Source organism: Passer montanus, unplaced genomic scaffold (assembly GCF_014805655.1).
Source record: "Passer montanus isolate IOZ18808 unplaced genomic scaffold, ASM1480565v1 scaffold549, whole genome shotgun sequence".
NCBI lineage: Eukaryota > Metazoa > Chordata > Aves > Passeriformes > Passeridae > Passer > Passer montanus.
The window spans coordinates 5,863-18,853 of NW_024370474.1; the positions used below are offsets into that span (position 1 = coordinate 5,863).

At 52.6% G+C, this 12,991-nt stretch overlaps 1 protein-coding gene across 1 annotated transcript in view; it reads left to right on the plus strand.

Moving 5' to 3' along the window:
• LOC120509946 (E3 ubiquitin-protein ligase RING2-A-like) overlaps positions 1-11,151 on the plus strand; it is a 12,530-nt gene extending 1,379 nt beyond the window's left edge. Inside the window, exons 2-14 of the mRNA XM_039725222.1 lie at positions 1,830-1,990; positions 3,885-4,139; positions 4,416-4,631; positions 6,515-6,589; positions 6,695-6,755; positions 6,871-6,884; positions 7,045-7,119; positions 7,225-7,299; positions 7,413-7,470; positions 7,588-7,601; positions 7,759-7,816; positions 9,007-9,183; positions 10,718-11,151. Of these exons, the coding sequence (XP_039581156.1) occupies positions 1,830-1,990; positions 3,885-4,139; positions 4,416-4,631; positions 6,515-6,589; positions 6,695-6,755; positions 6,871-6,884; positions 7,045-7,119; positions 7,225-7,299; positions 7,413-7,470; positions 7,588-7,601; positions 7,759-7,816; positions 9,007-9,183; positions 10,718-10,819 (1,341 nt within the window). The 3' untranslated portion in view covers positions 10,820-11,151. The remainder of the gene's footprint in view (positions 1-1,829; positions 1,991-3,884; positions 4,140-4,415; positions 4,632-6,514; positions 6,590-6,694; positions 6,756-6,870; positions 6,885-7,044; positions 7,120-7,224; positions 7,300-7,412; positions 7,471-7,587; positions 7,602-7,758; positions 7,817-9,006; positions 9,184-10,717) is intronic.
• Positions 11,152-12,991: the final 1,840 nt, after the last annotated feature.

Here is a 12,991-nt window from a genome sequence, read left to right on the forward strand (position 1 = left end):
TGAAATTGAGGGGTCAGAATTGGGGAAAAAAATCAAAATTTGGGGGGAAAAAAACCAAAATTGAGGGGTCAAAATTGGGGAAAAAAACCAAAATTGGGGAAAATCCTGAAATTGAGGGGTCAGAATTGGGGAAAAAAATCAAAATTTGGGGGGAAAAAAACCAAAATTGAGGGGTCAAAATTGGGGAAAAAACCAAAATTGGGGAAAATCCCAAAACAGAGGGGTCAGAATTAGGGAAAAAACCCAAAATTGGGGAAAATCCCGAAATTGAGGGGTCAGAATTGGGGAAAAAAACCAAAATTGGGGAAAATCCTGAAATTGAGGGGTCAGAATTGGGGAAAAAACCAAAATTTGGGGAAAATCCCAAAACGGAGGGGTCAGAATTGGGGAAAAAAACCAAAATTGGGGAAAATCCAAAAACTGAGGGGTCAGAATTGGGGGAAAAAACCCCAAAATTGGGGAAAATCCCAAAACGGAGGGGTCAGAATGGGGTTAAAAAAACAAAATTTGGGGGGAAAAAACCCAAAATTGAGGAAAAGAAGGAGAATTGGTGGAGGAAAAGGCCGGGATTGGAGGCAGGAACCCCAAAATTGGGGGGAAAACCCAAAACTGAGGGGTCAGAAACGCCCCCGCTGTCCCCAAGGTGTCCCCAGGGTGTCCCCAATGTCCTCAGTGGTGTCCCCAGGTGTCCCCTCGGTGTCCCCAGGGGTGTCGCTGACCCCAGGGGTGTCCCCAAGGTGTCCCCAGTGTCCCCAGGATGGCACAGAGATCTCGGTGTCCCCAAGGGGTCCCCGATGTCCCCAGTGTCCCCAGGAGGCCATGCTGGTGGCACGGAGAGCACAATGTTGCCAAGGTGTCCCCAATCCCCAAGATGTCCCCAGGAGGCCGTCGTGGGTGGCACGGAGGTCACGGTGTCCCCTCGGTGTCCCCAGGGGTGTCACTGACCCCAGGGGTGTCACGGTGTCCCCAAGGTGTCCCCAGGGGTGTCGCTGACCCCAGGGGTGTCACAGTGTCCCCAAGGGGTCCCCGATGTCCCCAGTGTCCCCAGGAGGCCATCACAGGTGGCACGGAGGTCACGGTGTCACCTCGGTGTCCCCAGGGGTGTCACAGTGTCCCCAAGGGGTCCCCGATGTCCCCTCAGTGTCCCCAGGAGGCCGTGCTGGTGACACGGTGGTTGCGGTGTCCCCAGGGGTGTCATGGGGTCCCCAAGGTGTCCCCAAGGCTCTCAGGGTGTCCCCAGTGTCCCCAAGAGGCCATCGTGGGTGGCATGGAGGTCACGGTGTCACCTTGGTGTCCCCAGGGGTGTCACTGACCCCAGGGGTGTCCCCAAGGTGTCCCCAAGGTGTCCCCAGGGGTGTCACTGACCCCAGGGGTGTCACAGTGTCCCCAAGGTGTCCCCGATGTCCCCAGTGTCCCCAGGAGGCCATCACAGGTGGCACAGAGGTCACGGTGTCCCCAAGGTGTCCCCAAGGTGTCCCCAATGTCCCCACTGTCCCCAGGAGGCCATCATGGCCTCACGGAGATCGCGGTGTCACTGCGCTGTCACTGTGTCACTGTGTCACTGTGCAGTGTCAGGGCAGTGTCAGGGTGTCACCAATGATGTCACTGATGTCACTGATGATGTCACTGATGTCACTGGTGTCACTGTCCCCAGGAGGCCATCATGGCCGGCACGGAGATCGTGGTGTCGCCGCGCTCGCTGTCACTGCGCTGTCACTGCGCTGTCACTGTGTCACTGTGTCACTGTGTCACTGTGTCAGGGCTGTGTCAGGGTGTCACTGATGATGTCACTGATGATGTCACTGATGTCACTGTCACTGTCCCCCCAGGAGGCCATCATGGACGGCACGGAGATCGCGGTGTCGCCGCGCTCGCTGCACTCGGAGCTGATGTGCCCCATCTGCCTGGACATGCTCAAGAACACCATGACCACCAAGGAGTGCCTGCACCGCTTCTGCTCCGACTGCATCGTCACCGCGCTGAGGAGCGGGTACGGGACACTGTCACCTGTGTGTCACCCCTGTGTGTGTGCCATTGTCACCTGTGTGTCACTGTCCCCTGTGTCACTGTCCCCTGTGTGTGTCACTGTCCCCTGTGCCTGCACCGCTTCTGCTCCGACTGCATCGTCACTGCGCTGAGGAGCGGGTACGGGACACTGTCACCTGTGTGTCACCCCTGTGTGTGTGCCATTGTCACCTGTGTGTCACTGTCCCCTGTGTCACTGTCCCCTGTGTGTGTCACTGTCCCCTGTGCCTGCACCGCTTCTGCTCCGACTGCATCGTCACTGCGCTGAGGAGCGGGTACGGGACACTGTCACCTGTGTGTCACCCCTGTGTGTGTGCCATTGTCACCTGTGTGTCACTGTCCCCTGTGTCACTGTCCCCTGTGTGTGTCACTGTCCCCTGTGCCTGCACCGCTTCTGCTCCGACTGCATCGTCACTGCGCTGAGGAGCGGGTACGGGACACTGTCACCTGTGTGTCACCCCTGTGTGTGTGCCATTGTCACCTGTGTGTCACTGTCCCCTGTGTCACTGTCCCCTGTGTGTGTCACTGTCCCCTGTGCCTGCACCGCTTCTGCTCCGACTGCATCGTCACTGCGCTGAGGAGCGGGTACGGGACACTGTCACCTGTGTGTCACCCCTGTGTGTGTGCCATTGTCACCTGTGTGTCACTGTCCCCTGTGTCACTGTCACCTGTGTCACCTGTGTCACTGTCACCTGTGTGTCATTGTCACCTGTGTCACCCCTGTGTGTGTCACTGTCCCCTGTGCCTGCACCGCTTCTGCTCCGACTGTATTGTCACCGCACTGAGGAGCGGGTACGTGTCACTGTCACCTGTGTGTGTGTCACCTCTGTGTCATTGTCACCTGTGTGTGTCACTGTCCCCTGTGTGTGTCACTGTCCCCTGTGCCTGCACCGCTTCTGCTCCGACTGCATCGTCACCGCGCTCAGGAGTGGGTCAGTGTCACCTGTGTGTCACCCCTGTGTCACCTGTGTCACCTGTGTCACTGTCACCTGTGTGTCACTGGCCCCTGTGCCTGCACCGCTTCTGCTCCGACTGCATCGTCACCGCGCTCAGGAGTGGGTACGGGACACCTGTGTCACCTGTGTGTGTGTCACCTGTGTCACCTGTGTGTGTGTCACTGTCCCCTGTGTGTGTCACTGTCCCCTGTGTGTGTCACTGTCCCCTGTGTCACCTATGTCACTGTCCCCTGTGTCCCCTGTGTGTCACTGTCACCTGTGTGGCACCAGTGGCACCTGTGTCATTCCCAAATCCCAAGTTTTTTCCCCCATTTTTCCCCATTTTTGATGATTGTTCCCCATTTTTGATGATTTTTCCCCATTTTTGATGATTCTCCCCAATTTTTTTCCCCGTTTTTTCCCGGATTTTTTCCCCATTTTTTCCCGGATTTTTTCCCCGTTTTTTTGCTGACTTCTCCCGTGTTTTTCCCCCTGTTTTTCCCAGGAACAAGGAGTGTCCCACCTGCAGCAAGAAGCTGCCTTCCCATTTTCCCCCCATATTTTCTCCATTTTTTCCCCATTTTTTGCCGTTTTTTCGCCCTTTTTTCCCGGATTTTTTCCCCGTTTTTTCCCGGATTTTTTCCCCGTTTTTTCCCGGATTTTTTCCCCGTTTTTTCCCGGATTTTTTCCCCATTTTTTCCCGGATTTTTTCCCCGTTTTTTTGCTGACTTCTCCCGTGTTTTTCCCCCTGTTTTTCCCAGGAACAAGGAGTGTCCCACCTGCAGCAAGAAGCTGCCTTCCCATTTTCCCCCCATATTTTCTCCATTTTTTCCCCATTTTTTGCCGTTTTTTCGCCCTTTTTTCCCGGATTTTTTCCCCGTTTTTTCGCTGCCTTTTCTCATCCTTTCCCCCCGTTTTTCCCAGGAACAAGGAGTGTCCCACGTGCAGGAAGAAGCTGGTTTCCAAGCGCTCTCTCCGGCCCGACCCCAATTTCGACGCGCTCATCTCCAAGATTTACCCGAGCCGCGACGAGTACGAGGCGCACCAGGACCGGGTGCTGGCCAAGCTCAGCCGCCTGCACAACCAGCAGGCGCTCAGCTCCAGCATTGAGGAGGGCCTCAAGATGCAGGCCATGCACAGGTCCGGGCGGAATTCCCGAAATTCCCGAATTTTTACGGGGTTTTGGGGCGGTTTCGTGGGGTTTGGGGTGAAAACGGCTCGAAAAACGGGGAGAAAATGGCACCCATCCTTTCCCCCTGTTTTTCCCAGGAACAAGGAGTGTTCCACGTGCAGGAAGAAGCTGCCTTCCCATTTTCCCATCTGATTTTCCCCCATTTTTTCCCCTTTTTTTTTGCCATTTTTTCCCATTTTTTGCCGTTTTTTCCCCTTTTTTCCCCGGATTTTTTCCCTGTTTTTTCGCTGCCTTTTCTCATCCTTTCCCCCCGTTTTTCCCAGGAACAAGGAGTGTCCCACGTGCAGGAAGAAGCTGGTTTCCAAGCGCTCTCTCCGGCCCGACCCCAATTTCGACGCGCTCATCTCCAAGATTTACCCGAGCCGCGACGAGTACGAGGCGCACCAGGACCGGGTGCTGGCCAAGCTCAGCCGCCTGCACAACCAGCAGGCGCTCAGCTCCAGCATTGAGGAGGGCCTCAAGATGCAGGCCATGCACAGGTCCGGGCGGAATTCCCGAAATTCCCGAATTTTTACGGGGTTTTGGGGCGGTTTCGTGGGGTTTGGGGTGAAAACGGCTCGAAAAACGGGGAGAAAATGGCACCAAATGGGGCAGAAATGGCCCCAAATTCAGAAATATTCTTGCAATTCCTGTTGATGATGCAGCCCATGCACAGGTTCGGGTGGAATTCCCAAAATTCCCAATTTTTTACGGGATTTTGGGGCGGTTTCGTGGGGTTTGGGGCGAAAACGGCACAAAAATAGGGTGAAAACGGACCCAAAATGGGGGAAATTACTCAAAAATGGCACCAGATTCACAAAAATTCCTGGAATTCCTGTTGAAGCTGCAGGCCATGCACAGGTCCAGGCAGAATTCCCGAAATTCCCAAATTTTTACGGGATTTTGGGGCAGTTTTGTGGGGATTGGTGCCGAATATCGCTCAAAAATTGGGTAAAAATGGACCCAAAATGGGGGAAATGATTCAAAAATGGCACCAAATTCACAAAAATGTTTGATATTCCTGTTCAGGATTCAGGCCAGGCACAGGTCTGGGCAGAATTCCCAAAATTCCCAATTTTTTATGGGATTTTGGGGCGGTTTTGTGGGGTTTGGGGTGAAAAAGGCATAAAAAGCGGGGAGAAAATGGCACCAAATGGGGCAGAAATGGCTCCAAAATGGCACCAAATTCACAAATATTATTGGAATTCCTGTTTTATGGGATTTTGGGGCGTTTTCGTGGGGTTTGGGGCGAAAACGCCACAAAAAACGGGAGAAAATGGCACCAAATGGGGCAGAAATGGCTCCAAAATGGCACCAAATTCACAAATATTATTGGAATTCCTGTTGAGGTTGCAGGCCATGCACAGATCTGGGTGGAATTCCCGAAATTCCTGGTTTTTACGGGATTTTGGGGCGGTTTTGTGGGGTTTGGGGCGAAAACGCCACAAAAAACGGGAGAAAATGGCACCAAATGGCGCAGAAATGGCTCCAAAATGGCACCAAATTCACAAAAGTGTTTGATATTCCTGTTCAGGATTCAGGCCATGCACAGGTCCGGGTGGAATTCCCGAAATTCCCAAATTTTTATGGGATTTTGGGGCGGTTTTGTGGGGTTTGGGGTGAAAACAGCACGAAAACAGCATAAAAATGGGGGGAAATGGCCCAGAAATGGCACCAAATTCACAAAAGTGTTTGATATTCCTGTTCAGGATTCGGGCCAGGCACATCTTTGGGCAGAATTCCCAAAATTCACGGTTTTTTACAGGATTTTGGGGCAGTTTTGTGGTGAAAATGCCTCATGGGTGGCTGATTTTCCCCCTACATTCCTGGGATTTTTCCTGTTATTTTCCCCATTTTTTCCCCTAAAATTCCATTCGTTTTTCCTGAATTTTTCCAGTTATTTTTCCCTAAAATCCCATTATTTCCCCCATTATTTTCTCTAAAATCCCATTATTTTTACTATTATTTCCCCATTATTTTTTTCTAAAATCCCATTGTTTTCCCCGTTTTTCCTTTTATTTTCCCCATTATTTTCCCATTATTTTTCCCTTTATTTTTCCCATTTTCTCTGATATTTTCCCCATTATTTTCCCCATTATTTCCCCATTATTTTTGTCTAAAATCCCATTATTATCTCATTATTTCCCCCATTATTTTCTCTGATATTTTCCCCATTATTTTTATCTAAAATCCCCTTATTTCCCCATTATTTTCTCCATTATTTCTTCTAAAATCCCATTATGTCCCCATTATTTTCTTCTAAAATCCCATTATTTACCCCATTATTTCCTCTAAAATGCCATTATTTTCCTCCTTATTTCCCAATTGTTTCCCATTATTTTCCCCATAAAATCAATTTTTTCCCCCCATTTTCTCCCCGCAGGGCCCAGCGCGTCCGTAAGACGGCGGCCAAGTCGGACCCCGCGGGGTTCTGGGGGCAGGAAATGGCATCAGTTCCGTTACTCTCTATAAATTTTCCCCATTTCCCCCCATTTTCCCCCATTTTTCCCCATGTTTTTTCCCCATTTTTACCATTTTCCCCCATTTTCCCCGTTTCTTCCAGCAGGGCGCAGCGCGTGCGTAAGATGGCGGCCGAGTCGGACCCCGCGGGGTTCCGGGGGCGGGCAATGGCATCAATTCTGTTACTTTTTCCCATTTTTCCCATTTTTTACCTGTTTTTTACCCATTTTCCCCCATTTTTTACCAATTTTTCCCTTTTTTTTCCCGTTCTCCGCGCAGGGCGCAGCGCGTGCGTAAGATGGCGGCCGAGTCGGACCCCGCGGGGTTCCGGGGGCGGGCAATGGCATCAATTCTGTTACTTTTTCCCATTTTTCCCATTTTTTACCTGTTTTTTACCCATTTTCCCCCATTTTTTACCAATTTTTCCCTTTTTTTTCCCCGTTCTCCACGCAGGGCACAGCGCGTGCGTAAGACGGCGGCCGAGTCGGACCCCACGGGGTTCTGGGGGCGGGCAGTGGGTTCAGTTGTGTAATATTTAATAACATTCCCCATTTTTCCCATTTTTTACCTGTTTTTTACCCATTTTCCTCATTTTCCCCCGTTTTCCCCCATTTTCCCCGTGTCTCCGCGCAGGGCGCAGCGCGTGCGTAAGATGGCGGCCGAGTCGGACCCCGCGGGGTTCTGGGGGCGGGCAGTGGGTTCAGTTGTGTAATATTTAATAACATTCCCCATTTTTCCCATTTTTTACCTGTTTTTTACCCCCCCCATTTTCCTCCTCATTTTCCCCCTTTTTCCCCCATTTTCCCCGTGTCTCCGCGCAGGGCGCAGCGCGTGCGTAAGATGGCGGCCGAGTCGGACCCCGCGGGGTTCTGGGGGCGGGCAATGGGATCCGTTATGTTATTTTTTCCCCGTTTTTTACCGATTTTTACCATTTTCTGTTATTTTTATCCATTTTTACCCGGTTTTTCCCCATTTCTCCCCGTGTTGTCCTGGCAGGGTGCAGCGCGTGCGTAAGATGGTGGCCGAGTCGGACCCCGCGGGGTTCTGGGGGCGGGAAATGGCATCAATTCTGTTACTTTTTCCCATTTTTCCCATTTTTTACCCATTTTTTCCATTTTCTGTTATTTTTTCCCATTTTTCCCATTTTTCCCCATTTTGTCCTGGCAGGGCGCAGCGCGTGCGTAAGATGGCGGCCGAGTCGGACCCCGCGGGGTTCTGGGGGCGGGCAATGGGATCCGTTATGTTATTTTTTCCCCGTTTTTTACCATTCTCCCCGTGTCTCCACGCAGGGCGCAGCGCGTGCGTAAGATGGCGGCCGAGTCGGACCCTTTTTTTTTCCCAATTTTTTCCCAGATTTTCCCAGCAGCCCCTTCCACCCCAGAATTCCCATTTTCCCCTGGATTCACCCCAATGTTTCCCATCATTTTTTCCACAATTCCATTAAAATTTGACTCTTTTCCAGCCCCATTCCCTCTGGTTTTTCCCCAATTTTTATTCCATTTTTTCCTCCATTTTTCCTCCATTTTTCCCCCATTTTTTCCCAATTTTTTTTCATGGATTGTTCCCCAGTTTTTCCCCCAGATTTTCCCACCCCAGAAATCCCATTTTCCCCTGGATTCACCCCAATTTTCCCACCATTTTTTCCACAATTCCAATAAAATTTCCCTTGTTTCCTGCCCCATTCCCTCTGTTTTTTCCCCAATTTTTTCTCCTTTTTTTCCTCCATTTTTCCTCCATTTTTCCCCATTTTTTTCCTGGATTTTTTTCCAGATTTTCCCCCCATTTTTTCCCACCCTGGAATTCCCATTTTCCCCTGGATTCACCCCAATTTTCCCACCATTTTTTCCACAATTCCACTAAAATGTGACTCTTTTCCAGCCCCATTCCCTCTGTTTTTTCCCCAGTTTTTTCTCCATTTTTCCTCCATTTCTCCTCCATTTTTCCCCCGTTTTTCCGGGATTTTTTCCCAGATTTTTTCCAGGATTTTTCCCCAGATTTTCCCACCCCAGAATTCCCATTTTCCCTGGATTTACCCCTATTTTCCCATCACTTTTTCCATAATTCCATTAATAGCTCACTCTTTTCCAGCCCCATTCCCCCAGTTTTTTTCCCAATTTTTCCCGATTTTCTCCCAAATTTTTCCCCATTTTCCCCCCAGATTTTCCCACCCCAGAATTCCCATTTTCCCATGGATTCACCCCAATTTTCCCACCATTTTTCCACAATTCCAATAAAATTTCCCTTGTTTCCCGCCCCATTCCCTTTAGTTTTTCCCCAATTTTTCCTCCATTTTTCCTCCATTTTTCCCCATTTTTTCCCGGATTTTTTTCCCCATTTTCCCCCCCGTTTTTCCCCACCCCGGAACTCCCGTTTTTTCCCGTTTTCACCCCGTTTCCCCCCGTTTTCACCCCGTGTCCCAGCTTCGTGAAAACCACCTCGAACGCCACGGTGGATCACCTCTCCAAGTACCTGGCGCTGCGCATCGCCCTGGAGGAGGCCCCGCCCCCCGGCGCCGACCCCGCCCCCTCGCTGGGTGACGTCAGCGAGAAGCAGTACACCATCTACACCACCACCGCCGCCGGCGCCTTCACGGTAACCCGCGGCAACGGCAGCGGGGGGGGAGGGGCCTGGGCAACATGGCCGCCGGCACGGGGGGGAACGGGGCCTGGCCAACATGGCCGCCAGCACGGGGGGAACGCGGCCTGGCCAACATGGCCGCCATTGTGGATGGGAACGGGGCCTGGGCAACATGGCCGCCGGCCCGGGGGGGAATTGGGGCCTGGCCAACATGGCCGCCAGCACGGGGGGGACGCGGCCTGGGCAACATGGCCGCCGATGTGGGTGGGAATGGGGCCTGGCAAACATGGCCGCCGGCACGGGGGGGACGCGGCCTGGCCAACATGGCCGCCGACACTGCTGGTGATGGCGTCGCCGGAACTTCCGGTAGAAAGAGGAGATAGAACTGGAAATGAGGCCTAGGCAATATGGCCGCCGTCACTGCCTCTGATGGCGTTGCCGGAAGTTCTGGCAGAAAGAGGAAGTGGAACGGAAACGGGTGGGAGGGGCCTGGGCAACATGGCTGCCATCACTGCCTGTCATGGAGTCACTGGAACTTCCGGTAGAAACAGGAAGTGGAACCGGAAGTGGGGCCTGGGAACATGGCTGCCATCACTGCCTGTCATGGCGTCGCCGGAACTTCCGGTAGAACCAGGAAGTGATGGCGGAGGTTGGTGGGAGGGGCCTGGGCAATATGGCCGCCATCACTTCCTGTGATGCCATCGTCAGAACTTCCGGTAGAACCAGGAAGTGGGGCCGGAAATGAGGCCTGTGCAATATGGCTGCCATCACTGCCTGTCATGGCGTCACCGGAACTTCCGGTAGAAACAGGAAGTGGAGCCGGAAATGAGGCCTGTGCAATATGGCCGCCATCACTGCCTGTCATGGCGTCACCGGAACTTCCGGTAGAAACAGGAAGTGGAGCCGGAAGTGACGCAGAAATTGGGGGGATTTTGGGGAATTTTTCTTTCGGGTTATTCTTGGGGTTATTTTTGGTGGATTTTTTATTATTTTTGGGTTACTTTAGGGAATATTTTTGGGGCTTTTTTGGGGTTATTTTTGGAGGTTTTTTAATTCTTTCTGGGGTATTTTTGGGGTTATTTTTGAGTCTTTTCGGGTTATTTTTCAGGGTTTTTTTGGGTTATTTTTGGGGTTATTTTGGGGTTATTTTTGTGTACCTGTGGGTTGTTTTTGGGTTATTTTTTGGGTTTTTGGTGCCTGTAACCCAAATTTTTGCCCCCAGCCCCTGAACGGGTCCTGGGGGATTTTTGGGCTGGTTTTGGGGGATTTTTGGGTTATTTTTGGGGGTTCTGACCCCGATTTTGCCCCCAGCCCCTGAACGGCTCCTGGGTGGGTTTTTTTGGGGTGGTTTTTGAGTTTTTTGGGGGTTCTGACCCCGATTTTTGCCCCCAGCCCCTGAACGGGTCCTGGGGGTTTTTGGGGTGGTTTTGGGGTGGTTTTGGGGGTTCTGACCCCGATTTTTGCCCCCAGCCCCTGAACGGGTCCTGGGGGGTTTTTGGGGTGGTTTTGGGGTGGTTTTGGGGGTTCTGACCCCGATTTTTGCCCCCAGCCCCTGAACGGGTCGCTGACGCTGGAGCTGGTGAACGAGAAGTTCTGGAAGCTGAGCAAACCCCTGGAGCTCTACTACGCCCCCACCAAGGAGCAGAAATAGCCAAAATCGCCCCCAAACCCGCCCGGGGACCCCCAAATCCAACCCGGGCACCCCGAAATTCAACCCGGGGACACCGAAATTCAACTGGGGGACCCCAAAATCCCCGAAAATCCAACTTGAGGACGCCGAAATCCCCCAAAATTCAACTTGGGGACACTGAAATTCAACCTGGGGACACCAAAATGCCCCAAATTCCAACCTGGGGACCCCGAAATTCAACCCGAGGACCCCAAAATCCACTCGGGGACCCCGAAATTCAACCCAGGGACCCCAAAATCCACTCGGGGACCCCGAAATTCAACTTGTGGACACCGAAATTCAACTGAGGGACACCGAAATTCAACTGAGGGACACCGAAATCCCCCAAAATCCAACCTGGGGACCCCAAAATTCAACTGGGGGACGCCGAAATGCCCCAAAATTCAACTTGGGGACCCCAAAATTCAACTTGGGGACGCCGAAATGCCCCAAAATTCACTCCGGGACCCCGAAATTCATCCTGGAGACCTCGAAATCCAGCCCAGGGACGCCGAAATCCCCCAAAATCCACGTGGGGAAACCAAAATCCCCCAAAATCTACAGGGGGAACCCAAAATCCAACCTGGGGGACCCCAATCCCCCAAAATCCACCCGGGGGGGCCCCAAAATTCAACTTGGGGACACCAAAATCCCCCAAAATCCAACCCGGGGACACTGAAATCCCCCAAAATCCACATGGGGAACCCAAAATCCAACCTGGGGGACCCCAATCCCCCAAAATCCAACCCGTTCAACCCGGGGACACCGAAATTCAACTGGGGGACCCCAAAATCCCCGAAAATCCAACTTGAGGACGCCGAAATCCCCCAAAATTCAACTTGGGGACACTGAAATTCAACTGGGGGACGCCGAAATGCCCCAAAATTCAACTTGGGGACCCCAAAATTCAACTTGGGGACGCCGAAATGCCCCAAAATTCACTCCGGGACCCCGAAATTCATCCTGGAGACCTCGAAATCCAGCCCAGGGACGCCGAAATCCCCCAAAATCCACGTGGGGAAACCAAAATCCCCCAAAATCTACAGGGGGAACCCAAAATCCAACCTGGGGGACCCCAATCCCCCAAAATCCACCCGGGGGGGCCCCAAAATTCAACTTGGGGACACCAAAATCCCCCAAAATCCAACCCGGGGACACTGAAATCCCCCAAAATCCACATGGGGAACCCAAAATCCAACCTGGGGGACCCCAATCCCCCAAAATCCACCCGGGGGGGCCCCAAAATTCAACTTGGGGACACCAAAATCCCCCAAAATCCAACCCGGGGACACTGAAATCCCCCAAAATCCACATGGGGAACCCAAAATCCAACCTGGGGGACCCCAATCCCCCAAAATCCACCCGGGGGGGCCCCAAAATTCAACTTGGGGACACCAAAATCCCCCAAAATCCAACCCGGGGACACTGAAATCCCCCAAAATCCAACCCGGGGCCCCCAAAATCCACGTGGGGACCCCAGAATTCATCCTGGGGACACCAAAAGCCACCCAGGGGACCCCAAAATCCACATGGGGGACCCAAAATTCCCCAAAATCCAACCTGAGAGCACGGAAATCCCCCCAAATCCACTATGGGGACCCCAAAATCCAGGTGGGGAACCCAAAATCCACCAGGGGGACCCGAAATTCCCCCAAAATCCAACTGGGGGGACCCTGAAATTCCCCAAAATCCACACGGGGACCCCAAAATCCAACCTGGGGACCCCAAAATTCAACCCAGGGACCCCAAAATTTATCCTGGGAGGTCCCAAAATCCACCTGGGGGACCCAAAATCCGCGTGGGGAGCCCAAAATCCCCCAAAATCCATATGGGGGGACCCTGAAATTCCCCCAAAATCCACACGGGGACCCCAAAATCCAACCTGGGGGACCCAAAATCCGCGTGGGGAGCCCAAAATCCCCCAAAATCCATATGGGGGGACCCTGAAATTCCCCCAAAATCCACACGGGGACCCCAAAATCCAACCTGGGGGACCCAAAATCCGCGTGGGGAGCCCAAAATCCCCCAAAATCCATATGGGGGGACCCTGAAATTCCCCCAAAATCCACACGGGGACCCCAAAATCCAACCTGGGGACCCCAAAATTCAACCCAGGGACCCCAAAATTTATCCTGGGAGGTCCCAAAATCCACC